Source organism: Nomascus leucogenys, chromosome 8, assembly GCF_006542625.1.
Source record: "Nomascus leucogenys isolate Asia chromosome 8, Asia_NLE_v1, whole genome shotgun sequence".
NCBI lineage: Eukaryota > Metazoa > Chordata > Mammalia > Primates > Hylobatidae > Nomascus > Nomascus leucogenys.
Window position 1 is genome coordinate 53,570,632 of NC_044388.1, and position 25,059 is coordinate 53,595,690.

At 41.3% G+C, this 25,059-nt stretch overlaps 1 protein-coding gene across 3 annotated transcripts in view; it reads right to left on the reverse strand.

The window, feature by feature from the left end:
• Window positions 1–25,059, reverse strand: part of LYRM4 (LYR motif containing 4) — a 150,690-nt gene that overhangs the window by 108,801 nt on the left and 16,830 nt on the right. For all 3 annotated transcript variants that reach the window (XM_003272232.4, XM_030817260.1, XM_004088726.2), the window contains exon 2: window positions 957–1,077. In XM_003272232.4, the coding sequence (XP_003272280.1) occupies window positions 957–1,077 (121 nt within the window). The remainder of the gene's footprint in view (window positions 1–956; window positions 1,078–25,059) is intronic.

Here is a 25,059-nt window from a genome sequence, read left to right on the forward strand (position 1 = left end):
CATGAGGAAGGGTCAGGGAAAGATTATTATCTAATTTACTATCAGCCCAGCTGGCATCTCTTGATGATGCTAAAGAAGCCCTTTCAAACAGTACAGCATAACTTACAAAAATGGTAAAGAGTTTCCCCCTCCACACTTTATAAACAAATTTCCTGCAAGTAAAAGAGAAACACGAATGGGAGCAGAAATGGAGTTTACTGCGTGATTGCTGCTAAGTCAAAGAAAAACAGTGAAAAGGGTGTTTTTTTAGAGAGCAAGAAAACCCATCAGTGGACGGTGACTTTAACCTCTGATGCTCTAATTACTCTTGCAGATGTTACCAGACCACGCAGGAGATCATGCCGCAGCACATGCTCCACCCACCTCATGAGAATGAGAAAAGGAAGCACACGTCAAGGTGATCCTTGGCACTTCCACAAAACGAAAACTAACACACCCTCCAGGTTCCTTTACGGGGTCAGCACCCAAGCAGCTGTACTTCACACCACCTGCACCTGCAGATGCACCTCCCATGTGGCAATGTAATTCAGGTTCACCACCCACAATGGTGTCTTCAAGAAAAGGGCCACATTCTGTTTACCCTGAATTATGATTAAAAACATTAGGAAAGGGAGAATATATTTATACTCTGAAATATATCCAAGTATACATGTGCAATACATCTTACAAAAACTTAGCTTTCAAAAAAAGTAATGCAGAAGTTTCTCATACTTAAAGTATCAGCTTTCCAGAAGGATACACTCCCTGGAAATTCTGGAAAGCTGATTATTTTAAGTTCAACTTGAATCTGAAAATATGAGAGTTCACCTTTACATGTCTGTATTAGTACAAGGAACAGAGTTTCATGATCCTGCTCTGTAAATCACCAACACCAAAAGCACTGCTGTCTAATCAAGGGGAATATGTCAAAGTTTAAAGCTCTTAATGAAAAACAGTACATCGTTGAACCATCTTACCTGTCGACGAATTACTCCAAGGTCTCTCTTGGCTTTATTCACTAGGGTTTGAATTTCTACAGGATCCTTTACATTTTTATTTTCTCTGAAGGCATCTCTTATCCTCCTGACAGCATATGTTCTAAATGAATTCAGAGGAAAAAAAAGAAAAGGTGTCAGTGTGTCTGAGGCTATGCTTTCAAATGAATTTTAAAGTTTTTCCTTTAGAATTAACTGTCTAATCTTCTCCTATGGATAATCCACTTTGATCTTTGCTCATGGCGCAGGCGAATCCATTACCATTCTGGGATGAGTAAGGAAACAGATTTAGGAAAATAAATCTACTCAACAAGTCACATACAAATGGCAAACTGCTACTGAAGTGTTCCTTAGATTATTGGTTCTTTTGCATTATTCACATCTGGCTTCACTCCATTTACATGGATAATTGAACCTTTAGTGTACAGAGATAAATCAAGAATTCAGAAGTTAGCTGCAGTGAACCATGATGGTGCTACTGCACTCCAGCCTGGGCGACAATGCGAGACCCTGACTTAAAAGAAAGGAAGAAAAAAATTCAGAGGTTAAATGATGATCACATTTGCATGTACCCAAATAGTGACCTATGCGTTCCAATCCTTGTCCCATATTCTGGCTCTCACTTCCCTTTCCGTGGTCCACATTAGGATCCCACCACAGTCGAACCTGTGGAATTAGGCCAACATGCTTTGTTTACCTCCATCTTGAAAGTGCACATGCCTACCACCCACCCGCAACCAGACAGATCACTTGCAGTATAGGACAGCAGTTCCAGAGCAAGGCTTGCCGATCAGACAGTAGCCTAGCTCCAGCTCCTACTGTTTGTGTGAACCTGGGCAAGCTTCTTAAAGTAAGGCCATGTCTCCTCATCTGTCAAAAAGGCACAATACTGCTAAGTGCTGCTGGGAGGATTAGGCTTCATAACGTGTGTCTGGAATTTGGCCCAAAGCCTGTTATATAGAAAGACTCAATAAATGAAAGCTATTCTTCTTAACACTTGTTATGCGTTAATGCAGTTACTATTCCCTCTCCTCATGCCATAACCTTGCCTTCGTCCTGCATCCTTACGGTCACACCACAGTGTGTGTACAGAAGGTAGAGTGGTCTGGATAATCAGCCACAACAGACAACTCAGCAGTCCTTAGACACAGTCCCACCCTCAGATGGCTATGGCCTATCCCTCGCTCTACCCCAACTACTCCAGATTGAAAGGCACAAGACTAAGGAGAAACAGACTGAGTGAGGCACGTGAGACACCATTTTCTCTATGTTTTTTTTTCTTTTTTAGAGATGGGGTGTCTCTCTGTTGCCCAGGCAGTGTCATGATCATAGCTCACTGCAATCGCAAACTCCTGGGCTCAAGTGATCCTCCCGCCTCAGCCTCCACAGTGGCTAGGATTATAGGCACCCACCACCACGCCTGGCTAATTAAAAAAACTTTTTGGGGGATGGTGACTTGCTGTGTTGCCCAGGCTGGTCTTAAACTCCTGGGCTCAAGCTATCCTCCTGCCTTAGCATCTCAAAGAGCTAGGATTACAAGCACAGGCCACAGTGCCTGGCTCTCTCGTCTTCTTAATGATCAGACTGCTCTGCTTTTAACTTTGAGCACCGGTTAAAGAATCCATGTGATGCCAGTAGTAATACTTAGCAATAGAAGAATGGAAATACAGGCAAAGAAATGAGAGGAGGGAATATCAATTTCCTTGGGAGCAGCGGGGAGTGGGTGTTGGAAGCTCATATAACTTATTGGGAAACTTTATCTTAAAAAGGACAAATTTTGTTTTAGATAAAGTTTTTTAAAGTAAAAAGGCATTTTACATTAAAAAATTCAAATGTCAGGTCTATTTGCATTTAAAAGCAAGAGTAAAACTAAATCTTATAGTATTACGAATCATAAAGAAGAAGGGAAGAGTTTAGGAACTGGTGCTTTCAGCATGTAAGACACTGCTGAGACTTTGATCTTAACCCTCTGTGAGCCAGCTGGAGTATTTCAGAGAAGCTGCTGAGCGCTCAGTATCAATCCTAAAGGGCTACGGCGATTGGGCATGGAATCCATGTACTAGCAGCTGCTAAATAACTGGGGCTCATTCACTTCTAAAGGGATATGGGAGGATTTTACAAATAGAATACATCAGATACAGACTCTCCTCAGGTGCAGCTGCTAATCTAACAAGATTTTAGATAGCAGCTAGGTAAATTAACAGCAATTTCTGGCACACTTTCTTGCATAGCCTGATGGCTATTTATATAACACAGTATCACTCTTCTTCTTGACACCCACACACTCCTCCAAAGCAGTTTCTTTTTTGGCAATGATGGCAGCAAAGAGGGGACAAAATAATTTAATTCTAATATTTGTTCCATAGGCAAAATTGGTTTATAACATGAATTTACCTCCAGGAATCATCTATTGTTTCAATTTTTCATTTCGTATGCTGCATCGGCTTCTTGGTAAAACAAAATGGGCAACAGTAGTCATTGCTAAACTCATTTATCTAAAAGCTAGTAACTAGCTTAGAATAGCTAGGAAAAAGGAGTACTGTTTGGAATGTAAAGACCTAAGGTCTTCCAAAGTTCAAGGAAATGAGAAAATAGCTTAAAACACTCAACAATTTATAGCAACTGAGCTCAAGGCCCAGGGTCAGGATATTCTGCTATGTATACTTGTTTTGTCTCCCCAGCTCTCCAAAGTCCTTACCTAAAGAAAAGCAGCTCTAGATCTTGGAATTAAATGTGTCTAAAGCAATCAAGAGTCATATGATTCAAATTTTCAATGCACTTTTGAGATGAATGCTGTAATGGTTCTCTCCTCTCTTTCTTGCTCTTTCTGCCTCACTTAAAGCACCAAGTGTTATTCTTTGCCCTAAGGGAAAATATTTCACTGGCTCAGAACCACAAAACCACTACTGCATGAACAGTTTCTTCCTTAGTTGTACGAATTCTTATTTCGAATGATCACAGCTTTGTGAAAGTCATCAAAAATCTGATTGAATCTTCAAATTTGGTGGGAGTGGGTTAATCACCAATTATTTCAATCCTGGCCCTGCCCTGGCTTTTACCATTTGCTTTTTTTTTTTCTTTTTTTTTTGCTTTTTTTTTTTTTTTTTTTTTTTTTTTTGCAGATTCTGGGTATCAGCCTCTTGACCATACCACTGAGCAAGAACATTACAAAGAAAAATTTGCAGATGTTGCAGTGAAAATGGCAGCTAGGTGCTACACAATGCCGTGCATTAGGATGACCCTAATGAGTCAGACGCTGTCTGAAATACGGCATGAAAAACTAACACAGAAAGGGCAACACAACCAAATACAAAGCAGCAGCCCCACAGCCTCGGATGCTCGCACACACACTGCCCTTTCCACTCTCCTGAAGCTTGGCAGTTTCTTGGTGCTTCTTTGCACAGGAGACTCCCATTTGGCTCTCCTTCTCCACCCCAGCCCTTGCTCTTCATTCTGTCATTAGATCTCAAGGCCCACAGGTTCTTACCATTACCATTGCAAGGATTATACTCTTTTCTGAGATTCCTCCACTCAAAACTCTAATTTCCCAGCTGCACAGCAACACAGCAACACAGCAACACAGCAGGCAGTAACGAACGCTCTTCAGTGCTTGAGGTTCTGCTTTACTCTGTCCCCTCCCAGAAACACCAAATGCAGCCATAATCACAGCCTCTGAGCACTGAGGGGCTCATATCCGCTTTAGCATCCAATGTGTGATGTGGAAACCACCTAACGTAATGCCTTTCATTTCTGTCATCTTCATCAGCATCTCAAGTGCTGGTTTCTCTGTGTACCCATCCTATAAACACATCCGTGCCTTTTCTTGGTCCTCTGCAACCTGAACTCAAGTATCCTAGGAATAAAAACTGAATCCTTTCTACTGGCCTCTGTGGGGCAAACTCATCTACCTCCAACGACTTGGAAGGACACATCCTCCACCTACTTGCCTTAACTGAAATGTGCAAGAGGAAGCTGCTAAATTCTAGCATGTCCCCATATTCCACAGAGCCCAGAGGAGGGTGCTGGTGTATTCCGGGAGCCTGCTGCTGCTTTCAGATCACTGATTCACCCTTACGCATCTTTCAGGCCATGCCATCTGACAATACTGTGTTGCATGCCTCCATGATACTGTTACTTGTTAATTTCTGGAGGTCAAGTCTTCATATTCGAGTCTTAATGTCTAAAGAGCATTCATTGCAATACACAGACCACCAGTTTTAGGTTTCTTTTTTTAGAGACAGGGTTTCACTGTCACCCAGGCTGAAGTGCAATGGCGCTATTATAGCTCTCTGTAGCCTCAAACTCCTGGGCTCAAACCATCCTTCTGCTTCACCCTCCCAAGTAGCTGGGAATAGAGCAGCATACCACCATGACCCGCTAATTTTCATTTTGTAGAGACAGGGTGTCACTAAGCTGCCCAGGCTGGTCTCAAACTCCTGACTTCCAGTGATCCTCTCGCCTTGGCCTTTCAAAGTGCTGGGATTACAGGTGTGAGCCACTGTGTCTGGCCTAGCTACTCCTTCCCAAGCTCCTTTGTGGGCTCATCTCATTCTGCTGCACCTTATATGCTGTATTCTCTAGGGCACATATGTGAACCATTTTTCTTATTCATAAGATCTCTGCCAGTAACTGCATCTGTCAAAGGTTTCACCTGCCATATAGATGCCATTGGCTACCAATATTTGTCTAGTCCAGACCTTCCTTCTGAGGTCCAAACACACATACTCAATTGTCTTTTGGACTTGTCAACTAAAATATAGACTCTTCCAGTGAATACATTCAAAACTGAAGTGCCGGGCTGGGCGCAGTGGCTCATGCTTGTAATCCCAGCACTCTGGGAGGCCGAGGCAGGCAGATCACGAGGTCAGGAGTTCGAGACCAGCCTGGCCAACATGGTGAAACCCCGTCTCTACTAAAAATACAAAAATTAGCTGGGCGTGGTGGCGCGTGTCTGTAATCCCAGCTACTTAGGAGGCTGAGACAGGAGAACTGCTTGAACCCGGAGGCGGAAGTTGCAGTGAGCCAAGATCGTGCCACTGCACTCCAGCCTGGGCTACAGGGCAAGACAATGTCTCCAGGACAAACAAACAAACAAACAAACAAAAACCTGAAGTGCTCATGATGATCACTGTTTCCTTCCTCAGGTCGGAGAATCTTCATGCGGTCAGCTGCTCAAGTCAAATACTTCAAGACTCATCCTAAATTCTTTCCTTTCCCAGAACTCCCTATATGCAACCAATCACAAATCTTCCAACTGTAACTTTCCACATCCCTTCTGAATCACTTCTACTTCTCCAACTCCTCAGCCCCAGTCTTGGTTCAGGCTCTTCTCTCTCAAAGTTATTTAACAGCCTTGGGGTATGGTGTGTGTATGTGTGTGGTGTCTAATCAAATGGATCATGATGCCTATGGAGAGGAAGCTCAAGGATCATTTGAAGGTCACACGGACTCTGGGTATATAACAGAGTGAAGAAGAGCAGAAAGCTTCTTTCTGATAATGTGAGCTCCTGGTACAATGTAAGTCCCACATAGCAGGAACTTTAATCTTTCTGGCTCACCACTGTATGTGTCTGGCACAGAGAACATATTCCATACATGTTTAATGAACAAATGAGCTTATCAAAATATCATAGGCAATATCAAAAAGACCTTCAAGAAAAATATCAATAATCAATAATGAAAACAAAACAATGAAAAAAGGGTTTGCAGCAAAAAGATTAAAACAACTTCTAGAAGGCAATGATTACAAAATTCACAATTGGAATTTATTCAAGAAATACATACTAAATGCCTACTATGCAAGCATTATGCCAGGAGCTGGGAATACAGTGGAGAATAACTAGGGTACTGGTCTCAGGTTCGATGGGTGACAAGATCTGTAGATAAAGAGATGAAATAAGAAACAGAAGCCATTCCAGGTTAACACGAAGGGCCCAAGGGGACTGGAGTGAGGTAATGGAGTGGTCCTTCTCTTGAATGGGATGGTGTTTTCACATGCCCTTAGGTTTGTCAAATCATTGAACTGTACCCTTAAAATGGATGCACTTGATTGTATGTAAATTATTCCTCGGTAAGTTGACTATTAAATTAAAAAATAAATAGTATAGAAGTTATATTACATTTGCCCACTTTTAAGAAAAGCAAAACAACAAAACACAAAAGAAAGATTAGAATGCTAGAGAATATGTACATGGCTGACAGAAGCAATAACACTGAATTAAAGAAAACAGAAGACAAACTAGAAATTCAAATCTAAAGCATGGAAAAATTAAATACGTTGGTGAGAAATATGTATGAAAAAAATTAACCTTCAGAATAGGGCAAAGGTGTATGACCTATGAATAATAAGTGTGAACAAACTGAACTGCATAGGTAATTAAATCTAGAATGGAAGGATATGTCCCAGAAGTTATTATAAAAAATTGAGAAGACTCATCGCTGAAAGTTAACAACCAGAGGACAATGCCAAGATATTTACTTACAAAACCCTGGACTCCAAGGTTAAGAGAAAGAATACTTTAAGCACAAAGAAAGAACTTTAAGCAGTTAATATTGAATGGAGTACGGATAAGCACGTCCTCAGATACCTATTTTCAAATCTTCAAAGAAAAGGGCTGCTTTCCACAGTCATTTGCATTGCTGTTTTGAGGGTACACTAAGATAACAAAAGAATATCATCAATTTATGATACACATACCAAGCACAGAGTAGTGTGCTAAGTACTTGATACATACTGATCTCATTTAATCCTCACAAACTACAACTCAGAGAGATTTAAAAAATGTAGGCCAAGATTACATGTCTCTTAAGTGGCAGAGCTGGGTTCTGAACGCAGTTGACTCTAGAGCCTATGATTTTCAACCCTAGGCTATTCCTCCTCCACAGGTCGATAAGCCCTATCCAATCTTTGTTAAGTATGTGGTATAAAGCCGAGTGGCTGTCCATTTGAAGAGGCATTAAAAAAAAATTGTCTCTGGCATCGCAAAGCTTTAAAAGGTCATCTAACCTTTCAACTCTGCTTCAAGTGTTCCTACAAATAGTTCAGCGCCAAACATGTCTTAAGAAAAGACAAATGGATGAGAGCATTTCAAGGGAAAGAGCTATTAATAAAGGCACTAAGTGAAATAATTGAGTTTAACTGTTTTAAAAAGGAGGAGGGCAACCAATGGAGGCTTGTGGAGTGGCAGGTGAAATTACCATCAGAAAATCCATTTTGGAGATCAAAGCTTTGGGTTTTTGGGCAGTTGTAAATAAAACCTATTACACACTTCCCTGTTTAAAATTCCCTAATGGTTTTCCATTATCTTGAGATAACGGTCAACTGCACTGGCATGGATGGCCTACAGGACTCTCTGGATTCCTGCTCATCTCTCCCACTCCATCTAGCAGCTTCCAGCAAGGACCACCAACTCCGGCCATCCTGAAGACTTGCAGTCTCCCTGGTTTTCTCTCCTGGAGGCCTGCTATTTGTCCACATATGGAGCGTCCTTTTCCAGCTGGATTCTTGGCTAACTCCTATTCATCTTTAAAGACTTAAGCCAGTTAGAAACAAATATCACAAAATATTAATATCCTTGGAATACAAATAGCACATATAAATTAAGTAGAAAGACAATAAGACCACAGTAAATAAATAAGTGGCATAAAACAATAACTCACAAGAGACCACAGAGTGATGAAACAGACAGATGTAGATGTGTGAATGTTCAGCCTCAGTCACAATCAAACAAATGAAAATTTAAATGAGGCATCATTTTGTGTCCATCAAATAACCTGCAGTTTTTGAAAAGACAAAGGGACAGGTACACCCTGCTGGTGTGAGCATGAACTGGTACTTCCTGTGAAGAAAACAGTATACTAATGGATGGATACTGATATTCTTAATATTTTACCCAGTAATCCTACTTCTAAGGATCTATCCCACAGAAATAACCTGAAATATGCAGAGATATACAGAATGATGTTCATTTTAGAATTATTTATAAGTATTAAAAATAGAAACCACCTAAGTTTTCAATAAGAGAATTGGCTACATAAATTATGAAATTATATAGCTTTAAAAACAGATGTTTCAGCCAGGCACAGTGGCTCCTGCCTATAATCCCAGCACTTTGGGAGGCCGAGGTGGGTGGATCACCTGAGGTCAGGAGTTTGAGACAAGCCTGACCAACATGGTGAAACCTCATCTCTACTAAAAATACAAAATTTAGCCAGGCATGGTGATGCATGCCTATAATCCCAGCTACTCGGTAGGCTGAGGCAGAAGAACCACTTGAATCTCGGAGGGGAAGGTTGCAGTGAGCTGAGATTGCGCCACTGCACTCCAGCCTGGGTAACAGGAGTGAAACTGTCTCAAAAAATAGGCCGGGATCTGTGGCTCACGCTTGTAATCCCAGCACTTTGGGAGGCCGAGGCAGGTGGATCACCTGAGGTTGGGAGTTTGAGACCAGCCTGACCAACATGGAGAAACCCCGTCTCCACTAAAAATACAAAATTAGCTGGGCGTGGTGGCAGGCGCCTGTAGTCCCAGCTACTAGGGTGGCTGAGGCAGGAGAATGGCATGAACCTGGGAGGCAGAGTTTGCAGTGAGCCGAGATTGCGCCACCGCACTCCAGCCTGGGCGAAAGAGCAAGACTCTGAATCAAAAAAAAAAAAAAAAAAAAAAAAAAAAAAAAAGTTTAAAAAAACCTTAAAGTCACAGGTAAAAAAGATGTAAGGTGGAAAATCATTCTCCCTTTCATTCCTGTCCCTTAAACAACAGTTCTCTCTAGATGCTATCACAGTTGGCAGTTACTTATACAGCTTTCTGGAGACATTAGGTTCATATTAAAATCTCTACTTGTAAATTTTTTTTTCTTCACAAACGGTAGCATTCTAAACATACTGTAGACTTTTAATTTTTAACTGAAAATCTATCTTAGTGATCATTTGATAATACAAATAAAGGTGACTTAGTTTTAAAAATGGTTATATGCTATTGTATAGATGAACTAGAATTCATTTAGGTAGCCCTTTATTAATGGATGTTTAGGTTGTCTCCAATTGTGCTACTACAAACAATGCTGTAATCAGCATTCTTGCTTACAGTAGCATCACGTCCATGTCTATTTGTGGGATGGATTCTCTAAAGTGGAACTGATAGCTCAAAGATAAATAAATATTTTACTGGGCAAAATACTATAAAAATTATACACCATAAGGCTATTTTCCTCATAGGAAGTACAAGTTTATGTCCCCAACATCTCTGCCAACACAGTGCATCATCAAACTTTTTGATCTTTGCTAATCAATGTAATAGGTGAAAAACAGTATTCATTTTAATTGCCTTTTTCTCATCATGTATGATGTCCACCACATTGTCCCAGGTCTATTTGTACTTCTGTTTATATCCTTTGCCTTTTCTTAATTGAGTGGTCTTTTGAATGGATTTGTAAGGAGGTCTTTAAGAAGCTAGTCTTTTGTGCAGAGTTACAATATTCACTCTGGTTTGTTGCCATTTGGCTATGTTTATGGTGCTTTTTATTTTTGTGATGTAGAGATGTTCAATTTTTGTGTGGTCAGGTGTACCAAATTTTATGTTATGGCTTCCGTGTTACACATCATATGTATAAAAGCCTACCCTACTGTGAGATTTAAAAAAATATTCATCCATGTGTTCTTGAGAACTTTCATGGCTTAATTTTTCATGTTTAACTCTGGTCTTTCCAGAGTTTGTTTTGGTGGAAGTTGTTGAATATGAATCTAACTTCACCATCCATTGTTAAGATTTTTCTTTTTTGAGATGGAGTTTTGCTCTTGTTGCCCAGGCTGGAGTGCAATGGCGCAATCTCAGCTCACTGCAACCTCCGCTTCCTGGGTTCAAGCAATTCTCCTGCCTCAGCCTCCCGAGTAGCTGGGATTACAGGCATGTGCCACCACGCCCGGCTAATTTTTAGTACAGACAGGGTTTTTCCATGTTGGTCAAGCTGGTCTCAAACTCCCGACCTTAGGTGATCCGCCTGCCTCAGCTTCCCAAATTGCTGGGATTAGAGGCGTGAGCCACCATGCCTGGCCCATTGTTAAGTTTTTAAAAGTGAAAGATACAATTTGATATTCGGGATGATCTCAATTATGGAAAATATATGTGTAGGAAAAATTAGAAGGAAATATGACAGCATGTTAACAATAATCACTTTTGGTTATTGAAATTTATGCCTCCTAAATTACTACAATAACTGTTATTTCTTAATGATTTTAAAGTTCCTATTGATATAATAAAAATCAGTAATATACCACAATAAGGAAAAACCAGTAGTAGAGAGGGCTCAAATTGTGTGAGAAGAGAATGGGGAAGGGTATATACAATTAGATCAACACATATAAGCAGGTGAGATATATGATGAGGAATTAAACCCTGGTGAAAAGAAGAGGGGTTGGATTAAGAGGCATTTAGTTGATAAAGACAACAGGCTCTATGATATATTTTTAGACTGTTTATTTTGAGGCAACAATGGGACAAGGTAGACATGTCCAATAGGCTGCCAGAAATAAGGTTTTAGAGCTCAGGTGAGAAGGTTCAGATCGTCAACAAACCTGAAAATCAGGGACGAGGAAGTGTGAGGCAACACCATGGGGTAAGAAGAGCTTGTTCCGATGAAAGCCACAGAATGGGAAGAGGCATTAGCCTTGGAAGGAGCCCTGGAGAAATCATACCAATATTTAAGAGCAGGCAGAGAAGGATCTATGAAAGGAGAGGGAGGAATAAGGGTCAACGCAGAAGCACGAAAGCCAGGATAATTCACAGGAGACAAGAAGGCAAATTTTACAGAGAGTAGATAAGATTTTTAGGATGTCAGTGAATTTTGCAAAAAACCCCACCAGCATAGGAACACCAGAAATAGGAATGCTTTTATACTGTTGGTAGGAGTGTAAATTAGTTCAACCATTGTGGAAGACAGTGTGGTGATTCCTCAAGGATCTAGAACCAGAAATACCATTTGACCCAGCAATCCCATTACTGGGTATATACCCAAAGGATTATAAATCATTCTACTATAAAGACACATGCACATGTATGTTTACTGCAGCACTATTTACAATAGCAAAGACTTGGAACCAACCCAAATGCCCATCAATGATAGACTGGATAAGAAAATGTGGCACATATACACCACAGAATACTATACAGTCATAAAAAAGAATGAGTTCATGTCCTTTGCTGGGACATGGATGAAGCTCGAAACCATCATCCTCAGCAAACTAACACAGGAACAGAAAACCAAACACTGCATGTTCACACTCATAAGTGAGAGTTGAACAATGAGAACACATGGACACAGGGAGGGGAACATCACACACCAGGACCTGTTGGGGGGTGGCGGGCAAGGGGAGGGAGAGCATTAGGAAAAATACCTATTGCACGTGAAGCTTAAAACCTAGATGATGGGTTGATACATGCAGCAAACCACCATGGCACACGTATACCCATGTAAGAAACCTGCACATGTATCCCAGAACTTAAAGTAAAACAAAACAAAACAAAACAAAAAAACACCAGCATATACCTGTTGATCACAATGTAGTAAATATGGCAGAAAAAAACCCCTAAATTCATGGAAGTACAGTCATAAATAATAATTGGACCTTGGAGGAAATTCATTACACAATAAGAAAATGTCTCTCTCTCTTTTTTTTTTTTGAGATAGAGTCTCGCTCTATCATCCAAGCTGCAGTGCAATGATGTGGTCTCGGCTCACTGCAACCTTCACCTCCCTGGTTCAAGCGATTCTCATGCCTCAGCCTCTGGAGTAGCTGGGACTACAGGCGCATGCCACCATGCCTGGCTGCTTTTTGTATATCTTAGTAGAGGCAGGGTTTCACCATGTTGGCCAAGCTGATCTTGAACTCCTGACCTCAGGTAGTCCACCTGCCTCGGTCTCCCAGAGTGCTGGGATTATAGGCGTGAGCCACCACGTCTGGCCAAGAAAGTGTCATTAAGATAATGAAAAAGATAATGCATAAAATCTTTGGAATATAGTCAAAGCCATACTTAGATGAAACGATGGTTTAAATATCTTTGTTAATAATACTAGCAAAGTTTAATAATCAAGAGTATTTCCTGGCTGGGCGCAGTGGCTCATGCCTGTAATCCCAGCACTTTGGGAGGCTGAGGTGGGAGGATCACGAGGTCAGGAGATCGAGACCATCCTGGCTAACATGGTGAAACCCCGACTCTATTAAAAATACAAAAAAAAAATTAGCCGGGCATGGTGGCGGGCACCTGTAGTCCCAGCTACTCAGGAGGCTGAGGCAGGAGAACGGCATGAACCCGGGAGGTGGAGCTTGCAGTAAGCCGAGATCGCGCCACTGCAGTCCAGCCTGGGCGACAGAGCCAGAGCCAGGCTCAGTCTCAAAAAAAAAAAAAAAAAAAAAAAAAAAGAATATTTCCTAACAGTCCAGAAAAGGAAAATAGTACAGTCTCCATGAGAAAATAGGGAACAAGGTTTTAAAAATATTTGTTAAACAAGTTCAAAGTGAAAAAAGGTAAGTAGACACAGCTAAGACAATTTTGTTTTTTAATGTTGTGGCTCTTGGGTTACACATCAGAAAAAACAATTATAAGAAAAAAAGTGAAGAGGTTTGGAAGTTTGAGAGAAGTCTTGTTTTGGACAATCACTTTGGAAACAGTGTGGGCAGACTCCAGAACCTGCCAAGCAAATGAAAAAGGCTGTTGAGGTTGGAAATGGCCAATATGGTGGTACCAATTTGCCAAACCGGGCAATTGTCTTCCAGCTGTGGTTGATGCCCAGGTGTAGTTATAGAAAAGGCAGATGTCTGATTATATCCACAGGTGCAGTTTTGACAGATGGGTGTAACGTAAGGGCAAAGAGGGAGAGAACTCTCTCCAGGGCTCAGAGTGGGTGGTGCAGAATTTCTTCCTCCACAGTTAGAAAATTCCCAAAGCCCCAGCTCCTGTGACTTAGGCTATCCTCTGACTCAGCCCCCTAAGTAGGACTCGAGTCCTAATGTAAATGTTCAATAAAAACTAGTCAGAGAAATTATGGCAAATCAACTGAAAAATATCTGTTGAGATAAATATGAAATTTATGTGCAAAAAAGTATATTCAAAACAATATGACACAGTTTCATATAACTGCAAGTTTTAAGAAAGTTCTATGGGGTCTGTTGAAAGTAACGTTGTCTTAAAACATTAATAAAATAATGGAAAGGAAGAAACATCACCATCCTACAGCAGATGCTCCTTTCAGTCTCTAGAGGAAAAGTTCAGGAGTATTTCTGCCCAGGTGTCCTTTTTGGTGCTTAATAACACTTAAGATCTTTAACCTATAATTTATCAAAATTAAACTCTATCACTGGGATTTATCCTCATAGCCACTGACATTTTGTTGCAAACAAGATTTTTTAAAATGTAAACCCATTTATCAAAGTAAAGGCCACCTATAAAACGAAACGTGTTTAGCTTGTCTGCATTAGGCATGCAGATCAAGCAGCAGCGAGGTCTCTGTGGCTGAAGGCTGAGAACTGGTGGCTGTGGCTAAGATCCACAGTTCCCTCTTGACGTGCTCATAGACTCAAAGATGACCAAATGCTTCATTTATGGAGTCTTACAAACTACTTTTGTCAGGGGAAAAACACACTTTCCTCATATCTACATATCCTCTTATGAAACTGGTCATATTTCTTCTAAAAGTATCACTGTGACAGTACAGTCCCCATGTATAAAAGCTCCATGTATATGGAAAAGATTTTCTGGCTTCTTTTTCTCCCCCACCTACCAGAATGAGCTTGATCTCATACCAGAAAAGCCAGCTCAAGCTTCCATCATGTATTAGGAGTTAAATATTAGACTACAGAACACAGTTTTCTAAATTTTATTTTAAAATTATAGTGTGAACCAGCCAATAATGTAAGACATGGCCTTTAAATTATTTAAAATTTATGGAGAATAACTACCTACGGTAGATCAATTAATTCTAGATTTTCCACTTTATGGGTGAAATAAAGCACGAACGATGAAAATTCCTCTTAGTCATAAGATGTCTTCCTTAAAATTTCCTATGGAAATAGGAAATAGGAGTCAAATAAAATGACTTTCACTTTATCCTTTCCAATAGCTATTAGTCACTGGCAACAACACATGAGCAAGGAAGGAAGGAGAAAAGGGGACACGTATCAGTCATCTACCTTCTTCTGGACAGGTCATCTAGGATGATGAACTCTGCACAAAAATGCAGAACAATTCTCCCTCCCCCTTCCTAAAATGTGTGAAATGGCAGAATGTTTACTGGGCTATTCAGAAGGAAAAAAAGTCCATATAAACACATTTCAACGCCAGGTGCGGTGGCTCACACCTGTAATCCCAGCACTTTGTGAGGCTGAGGTGGATGGATCACTTGAGGTCAGAAGTTCGAGAACAGTCTGGCCAATATGGTGAAACTGTGTATCTATTAAAAATACAAAAATTAGCTGGGCGTGGTGGCAGGCACCTATAATCACAGCTACTGCACTCCAGTCTGGGTAACAGAGCGAGACTCTGTCTCAAAAAAATAGAAAACCACAAAAAACCCACAAAAACCCCAAACATTTCAGGTGTACAGTAACCTCAACCATTCACAAGAAAGCTACCAACCGGACGGTAACTAAAAAAGGCTGCAGAGCTGAATTCAGGGAGGCCATAGAGCACAGTCAAAAGCTTGCTGGGCTTCCCGAGTGTCCTGGTTTTGAAAGGGCAGCAAGGGAACAAGCTGGGCCTCTGTTCCCTCAATCCCTGAATACTGGATTGAATCCAGGGCAAGGGAGCCCATCAGCTAACTTTACTTCACTTCTTGAAGTTAAAGGGCTCTGAATGCTCTATGTAGATTTTTATGCAGATGAGCCTGTGAATCACATCCCTGTGTTTACTAAAAAAATCTGGTAACCCTTTCTCCCTTTGGAGAGCTTTAATTTTCCCTGTTGCAGAGAAGGGGCATTTCTAAAGTCTTGTCCAGTCTAAAATTCCGTAAATTTGAAAATACACTTAGCCTCTTTTATCTGCTGGGATGCCGTAAGCAGCATGAGACCTGGAATACAATACCACGCACTGTAACATAACTAGGGATAGTTACTTTGATCAGAGTGCCATATTGTCTTGAAACAAAGTTTGTTTGCTTGGCTACTTATAATACAAATAACTTGTTACAGCATCTTTCTTCCAAGTAGGTCAAAATATTTCCGTGCATTACATAATTTGTTTCCGTAACATCCCTCTGAATCATCCAGTAGGTGTTTGTGTGTTAGGATTTATTTTTACTTTAAAGAACTCTAGGACTTTGAGATTGAATAAAATTGAGCAAACATTTGCATTTACAAATGGTTACTGGTTACCATGCCACTTTTTTCTTTTTAATACTAACTAAACAATATCAGAATGGCACTTGGCATTGATCTGTCAAAACACAAGAATAACAGACAAGGAAGGTGAAGCCAAAAAATGCAGACTCAAAATAAACTGTTGAATAATATAAACTGGACTCTTCTTCCTGCCACAGGATTGGCAAAAGGAGTCTTCACCTGTGGGAGTATCACATCTCTCCCTTCAGGGCACACTGAGGCTGAAGGAACCTGGTCATCCCTGTAACCTGCAGTCACTCTGCAGAGCTCCGAGGAAAACTGCCTGCTTGACTGGACAGCCCAGCTGTGGACATTCTCTAGAAATAAAGATGCTACACAAAGGTGGTGCCAATTTCTGGACACTTAAAGAGGACATGCCTGGCTTAGAAGACATGGAAAAGAGGCAACTGAGGGTCACCACATCAAAGGAGCCAGTATATTTTATAGTAGTGCAAAGAAGTACAAGTAAGAATTTGCTGCATTGGTAATAAAGCATTCACATATCTCACTGGAGTCTTTTCTTTTTAAATTTGGTATCTTCTAATTGCTTCGGTCCAGGGTCTCAGCAACTGCTGCTGTTTGGATGCTGTCCTTAAGTATGTAGACACCAGGTTGCAAATGGTGACATAAGGAGTTTACTCTCCACGACTTGTATTTTAGCACTAAAAACCTCAGGGATCAGAAATCTGCAACACACTTTCATTTTGAGTTGCATGAAACTTTTATTACTTGGCCTAAATCCAAGGCTGAGTTTTCTATACGCATAAATGCTCAGAGCAAGAAGGCACTTGGCCTCAGTACTGTTTGTAATTCCATGATCCAATAAGCCCTGTTCAGAATCAACAAACAGCAGCTTCCCTGTGGGTGTTTAGCAACCATGTTAATGTAGGGTAGACCAACTTAACTGAGTTCCATCTTAACTACCTACTAAAAATTTAAAATTGTACACCCTGCATTAAAGGCCACAATAGTGTGATACTCTGTATTTATCAGAATACTTAAGAGAGCGCTCATCCACGGATTAGCACACAAAGCGAAGCCCCATCCCCAGCATTCAGTATGCAGAGGCTCAACTGGAAGGCGTCCTCACTGCCTTCTCTCTGAAGATGCCCTGCCTCCCATTTCCTGAGAGAGGGTCTCAACCACATGATCAATGGCAGGCAAAAAAAAAAAAAAAAAAGAGTGACTTGGCACATTTGGGGAGGACTTCCTGATTGCCTAGTTGTGCTTCCGCAAGCTGAAAGCAGGTGACAATCAGATCTGACTTGTGAACCAGCATGTCCCAGCATGTGTTATGTGAAAATACTAGTCCTAAGTGAGGAAGAAGGAACATAGCATCTTATTCCCTTTACTCCCAAAACAATCACAAAGAATACTTGAATATTAAAGCAGTGGAGAAGCCCTGGAACGCGAGAAGAAAAGTTAGGGACCTGGATTCATTCGCAGAACCTTACCCACCCCCAGTAATACCCATTACACTGTGGGAAATGCTGATGTGCACAAAACTTCTATCCAGCCAGTGCCTTCAAGATTCAGAGGCTGGAGGCTGATTCAAAGTACCTTACTTGAATCTCACATAACCCTCTAGCCACATATCCTAAGAAGTGCCTCAGATTTCTCTCTCTCTCTCTCTTTTTAAAGACAGGGTCTCTCTATGTTGCCCAGGCTGGACTCCAACTCTTGGGTGAAACTGATCCTCCTGCCCCAGCCTCCCCAGTAGCTGACACTACAGGCCCATGCCACCATGCTTAGCTTGCAACTGATAGTCTTAGGTGTGTGAGTTCCATTAGTTACAACAGAGATCTGCAATATATTCACAGTCCCTTCTCCCAGAAGGTCCCAGACCATACAGATCCCTGTGCTGGGTTATGGTCATACACAGAACTAACTTTGAGAAGATGCTGACCTAGGCTAGTGAAATGTGGTCTGATCGAAAAATTCTGTCACAATGCAATTCTACAGCCTGCCCTTTCAACCCCTCCTCCCCAACAACTACAACTAATCATTTCATTTGGTTTAAAATGGGTCACCACAAATGGGTCTAATTTCAAGTCATATTTCTGAAAACAGTCTATACAATATATTTTCTATCATGATGTAAAACATAAAATAATAAAATAAAAAACTCATTCTTGTTTAGGAAGACTAAATTTAGCACTGCTTTACATTTGAAGCATTAGTTTTGGGGAAAATTTCACTATTATTTAAATTATTTATTCTGTTTGTGCCTAGCATCCCTGAGATGTGGACAAAACAAGGAATTCCTGTGAGATGAGCCCCTCATGTTCTTATCACCCAATGGCAAGTGGCCTGCGCCGCGCAGCTCCCTTCACTCCTGGGCTCCTCTGCAGAGGGGTCAGGTGCCCTTAGGCTGTAACAATTCAAATGAAAACAGGACAAGCTTTATAAAGCTCCTGGTATTGGGGACATATTATAAATTACTCTATTTTATAACAGGAGTATACACACAGTGCTCTGAGAAGAGAGAAGGAGGGAGTGACTCAGCCAGGGGCTTTGAGAAGTCTTTCCAGAGAAGGTGATGTCTTTGAAGGATGAACAGAATTTCACCAGAGGGAAAGCCATTCTGCAAAGGCAGGCTAATAATAAATATAGAATTCAAAATCCCATGTTCTACATGAGTAGGAAAACACAGAAAAGGAAAGATAAAAATAAGGAAGAAGGAATACAAAGTTTTGGAAAAAGGAGAGAGGAGCTATAAGAAAAAAAGAAAGGTGACTTTAAAAAGAAGTATGTGGAACTGAACATGGGATGGAATTCTCTGGTAATATTACTAGATTGAGGGAGATGGAAATTACCAGTAAAGTTGTAGTTTCAGAATTGCAGCTAGCAAGCAAAATTTGGTTTCTACCAATGAGAATGTCAAACTCCTGTCCCCCTACTCCCAAACCCCCAGAGCTCAGGTTCACTGCCAGCTGTGCTCCAGAGCTTTGTACCTGGCACGCTGCTTACCCATTCTACTGCCTTGTACCTGGGGACTCACTGCAGGTCTCTCCTCCCACCAGGCTCCTCATCTCTTTAAGACACTGCTTGGCCCCTTTCCATCATTGCTTCCCCCATAGGACCTGCTATGCTTTGCACATAGTGGTGCTAAAACCACTGTTGAATTGTAATTTTTTTTGAGATGGACTCTCGTTCTGTTGCTCAGGCTGGAGTGCAGTAGCATGATTTTGGCTCATGGCAACCTCCAGCTCCCAGGTTCACACGATTCTCCTGCCTCAGCCTCCCGAATAGCTGGGATTACAGGCGTGAGCCACTGCGCCTGGCACACTGCAAGTTTTTATTTAATTAAAACAAACAAACAAACAAACCAAATACAATCACAAAGACCCGTAAGCCGATTTCTATTCTAAAAGGAGTAAAAATTCAGTTACATTTAATCACAAGAATAATATATATCAATAGACTGAACTAATACAGTACTCATTTTTTTTAACTTCACAGGAAATTTTGGATAATAGTTTTATGTTTTGGTGACTAATCACATGCTTATCTTTTCTTCATTATTCATTTAATAGCCATTATAGCAAATTGCTAATATTTGGTAGTTCTGGAAATAATTTACATATACCTCCAATTATCAGCATATTACATTCAACATTTGCTGTATCAGGCATAAGGTATTTAAACACATCATTACAATTCTACTCCTGCACAAGATTAAGTATGTGGATGTAAGTTACTTTCAAATTCTTTAAACAGAAAAATAATCTGGTTGTGTTAGTCTTAAGAACATAGCTCCAGGTCTGTTCTTTTACCCCTGTGTTTGAGCTTTACTTGGTTACAAAGTGGTTTCATCAGAAGAAAATGTGTTTACTGACTGCCACTGGAAAAAACGTGAAAATGTAAAACGTTCTCACTGGTTTTGAGATTCCTAATACTGTATATATCATATACTGGCCTAGAATAAGAAAGAAATGTTAACATTATGCTTAATGCCACATTTTTGACACTATCTGAGAGGGAACTCTATGTCAACAAAACTATGACCACTCTACAAGAAAAAAGTACCGTCAAATATATCTCTTCCTGAGGGTAGAGGGAAAGCCATTTTCCCATAGGTGGATATTGAGGTTTTAATAAACAAGTGGAGTGGTGTTAATAGATAAGGGCTCTAAGCTCAAAATATTACATTATTAAAAATGAGCATTAGACTGTGCGTGGTGGCTCATGCCTGTAATCTCAGCACTTTGGGAGGCCGAGGCGGGTGGATTACCTGAGATCAGGAGTTTGAGACCAGCCTGGCCAACATGGTGAAACCCCGTCTCTATTAAAAATACAAAAATTAGCCAGGCATGGTGGCGGGCACCTGTAATCTCAGCTACTCGGGAGGCTAAGGCAGGAGAATTGCTTGAACCCAGGAGGCGGAGGTTGCGGTGAGCTGAAACAGCACCACTGCACTCCAGCCTGGGCGACAGAGTGAGACTCCATCTAAAAAAAAAGAAAAAAAAAATAAGTGTTAGATAAAATTTTCCGAAACCAAAGTTTTAATTTTTGGTACATGTTAAGTGGCTCCTAGCTCAAACTAACCCTACAGACTTACAGTTTATAAATTATTTGAAGGTCTCATCTGAATATTATTTTGTTTAAAAGAGATGGTCTGTTACAATAATCCCTTTAAAAAAAATCTCTAAGGGGGCCAAGCGCAGTAGCTCACATCCGTAATCCCAGCATTTTGGGAGGCCAAGGCGGGAGGATTGCTTGAGCCCAGGAGTTCAAGACCAGCCTGAACAACACAGTGAGACCCTGTCTCTAAAAAAAAAAAAAAATTAAAAATTAGCTGGGTGTGGTGCTGCATGCCTGTAGCCCCAGCTATTTGGGAGCCTGAGGTGGGTGGATCACTTGAACCCAGCAGGTCGAGGTTGCAGTGGGCTGTGATTGCGCCACGGCATTCCAGCCAGAGTGACAGTGAGACCCTGTCTCTTAAAGAGACAATCTCTAAGGAACAGAACAGAAGGGCTTTGAATTGCAGTGGGTTCAGAGTTCTTAGGGGTCTTTGACTCTGTCTGTGGGAAATCCCTCAAGGTAAAGAATTGGCTCTCTACTCAGTCTAGAGCTGGTATGGGAGTGTAACTTCACATCCATTGGTGTTTAAAACAGGGGTCCCCAAACCCTGGTCTGTGGCCTGTTAGGAACTGGGCTGCACAGCAGCAGGTGAGCGAAGCTTCATCTGTATTTATAGCCACTCCCCATCGCTCACAATACCGCCTGAGCTCCACCTCCTGTCAGATCAGTGGTGGCATTAGATTCTCATAGGAGCACAAACCCTATTGTGAACTGCGCATGTGAAGGATCTAGGCTGTGCGCTCCCTATGAGAATCTAATGCCTGAAGATGTGTCACTGTCTCCCATCATCCCCAGAGGGATCCATCTAGTTGCAGGAAAACAAGCTCAGGGCTCCCACTGATTCTATATTATGGTGAGTTTCATAATCATTTCATTATATAGTACAATGTAGTAAATAGAAATAAGTACACAATAAATGTAATGTGCTTGAATCATCCCGAAACCATCCCCTCCAACCCCAGTCCGTGGAACAACTGTCTCCCATGAAACCAGACCCTGGTGCCAAAAAGGTTGGGGACCACTGGTTTAAAATGTATCAAAAGTTGGGCTGAACTGAGCATTACCTATGAAGGATTGCCTAAAAGGCAAGCCCCATATCTACTCTTCTAGGTATGCTAAGCTGTGTCTGTTGGATATGCCAAGGACCTGCAATTTTGGTTACCTGCAAAATACTTTCCTACTGTGGCCTTGTGCTACCAGCCAACATGACAGGACACCAGAAGCAGAGGCCCTATGAAACCGTTGTATTTATGCTGAGGATGCCGCCCTTCACTGAAAGAGCATAAGAGAATGTCTTCCGCTTTAGTACCAGAAAGAGTTACAATTCTTCTAAGAAAGTGGCTGCTTCTGTATCACAGACACTCTGACTCACATTACTAATCATGGTCCTCTCCCTGCATAGGCTGCTGGGAAGCTCAGAACCAGACCTGAGGCCGTGCTCCTGGCTGCTTACTGTCCTGCCTTCTAACCACCCTTTTGCTTGGAAACCTCATCCCAGGACTTATTTTGGTTTTCCTCTTCTTATTTTCCTGATTTTTCTTATTTAAAGCACCCACAAACAATTCTGATCTGTTAAAAATATATCGAAATTCAGAATAAAATTAAATGCAACTTGTTTTCAAATAAACTATGAAAGTATAAACTATATACTGAGAGACATGATAGGGTTCTAAAATTTCTTACTGAGAATCTGGAACAACAATGTTAAACGATGGTAAGGTTCACAGGGCAGTCCAAGTAAATTTAATTTAACCACGATACAGCAAAATGACAGTGTTAAGAGAAGTCACTCCCAGCGTAATTCTATATTCATGTTAAAAAAGAAATTATTATTAGAGGATTTGTGTTTAAAGAGACATCATTGATTATCTGAATTTGTATAGGCACTGGATATATAAGTTATGTCAACTAACAAATCATAAGCATTTAAATAGGAGTGAGTCCAAGGGCCTTGTAAATAATCCATATTTTATTCAGTCAGTTGACTTATTCTTTTTTCCTTATATAAACAAGTAACAGGGTGATTTAATTCAGTGAGAGTGGTGAAGTGAATACAGATCTGTGAAGAACAATAAAATGTTAATTTTATGATCTTGTTTATTTTGCTGAAGTTTCTACATGATAGGAAACAAATGCAAATTTTGACCCAGGGTCAGTCCTTACTATTTCCAGCAGCAGAAAATGAATCTACTAGGATACCTGAATTTTATAAGCAAATCCAACCTATTTCATATAAACATAATAAGGTCTTGGACAGAGTTATTCATAGTCCGAGACTATTAACTGGGCTCTCATTCAGCATTTATGCATTTGAAATCTACCTAGTCAAATTTTCGTGACAAAATTTTGGCCTCTAAAGGAGGAATTCTGCTTCTGATAACCCATTATGCTACTTTAAACATGCATGTGTTAAGCAAGCAGCAGAATCAGATTTGGAATTTAGAAAGATATTCTTTCTGGTGGCAATAGGCAGGATGCCTGGCAGAGCGAAGAACAGGAGGTAGACAGATCCGGAGGGGGCTGTACAAAATGCAGACAGAAACTGATGAACCAACAAAAAGCAATCAACTCGTGAGACCTAAAGAAGGTCCGGCAAGGGAAGTGAGTGAGAGAACCTGCTGGGCATAAGTACCTACTGACTACGGTAAAATAAGGGGAGAAAGTGAAGTGACTTCCAGCTTGCACAAGTAAATACTGGGATGATGAGAGGGAATGCTGGAGTGTTGAATTCGCCTGAAGGGCCAGGATGGGTTAGGGATGATGTGGAGTTTTAGTTTAGATATGAGGTGTTGGTAGCATAACCAGAAAATGCCCAGGAAGCCCCTGGAAAGGACAAATGGAGGGGAATCACTAGAGCACACAAGGTTGGAGCCATGACTTGTGTGGGCATCTAGGGAGGGTGTGACAAGGTCAAGATGGAGTGCAAGGGGCCTCCAATGTCAAGTGGAGCCAAGAGAGGAGGAGACAAGGAGAAGGTGGTGTCCTGCACGCTAGGGAAGGAAGAAAGAAGCTGGAGACTGGTCAAACGGGCCAAAGATACAATGAAGGAAAGTGACAAGAAGGAAGGTGGCAAGCCAGACTGCCGCAGAGTGAGGAGTGAGGGCAGCTGACAGCAGGGAGAGTGCACAGACCATTCCCACCAGATGCAGGCTCTCAGAGTATCACTGACTTCCTAATCAGCACAGGCCACATTGGTCTTTTCCCAGGAGGGTTACAGGCTCTTCCAGGTCATGATGCGGACCTGCAGAATCTGGGTTTCTGCTCTACGAGAGTCCCGGAGCACAGGCCCTTAAAAACATTCTCACCACCCCCACAGGGAACAGTAACAGTTCTCATGGCAGAACAAGTGCATGAGAGGACAGAAAGAGGAGGAAAGCTGATGCCCCCGGCAGGGATGCTCATGCTGCCTGCCGCAGCCAATCAGGTGGAACCCAGGGCCTGTGGTCTAAGATCTTTCCTTCCATTAAGGTAAACAGGGCAAAATAAGACTCAAAACACCACAGGCTTCGAAGACATCACCTTTCAGTACTCCACCCAGCTCGGCCAAACCTAGCCTCAGCTGTATCCTATTGCTGAAAACTCTCCTTACAGTACATCCAACCTTTCCAGGCCGTCTGTACGTCTGCTTCTTCCCTGACTCACTCTGGTAAAATCTTGACTCCTATCTTTCCTTTCTCTTCATTTTTTCTGCCATCCATTATTACTACTTTGCAGAAGTATTTTCCATTAACACGACTCCCTCTCCTCTGCTGATACTTTGGAATACGGCATGTACCCAGGTTAATTTATTTTCAATTTATAAAACTGTACCCTTTGTGATAATATTACCTTAGGATATTCAAACACAATACAAAAATATTTACTTAAGAAATCTAAAACAACAGCAGCTGGGAGAAATATCTATTAAAATACCAACTGTGAAATGACAGTTGTTAAGTATCTGTTTTACCCTCTGTCTTAAAAGAAGAGCACACCAACGGTTTTGCCAAGCTGCGGAGGAGTGGGGTTCCAAAGACAAGACATCCTGGGCAAAGTACTCAGGGGCTTCCGTCTCCCCCCAGACAGGTTGACTGAGGATTGTAAACCCTGCGGTAGTAGTATCCAATGTAGGTCCCAGCTTTGTGAGTGTGGC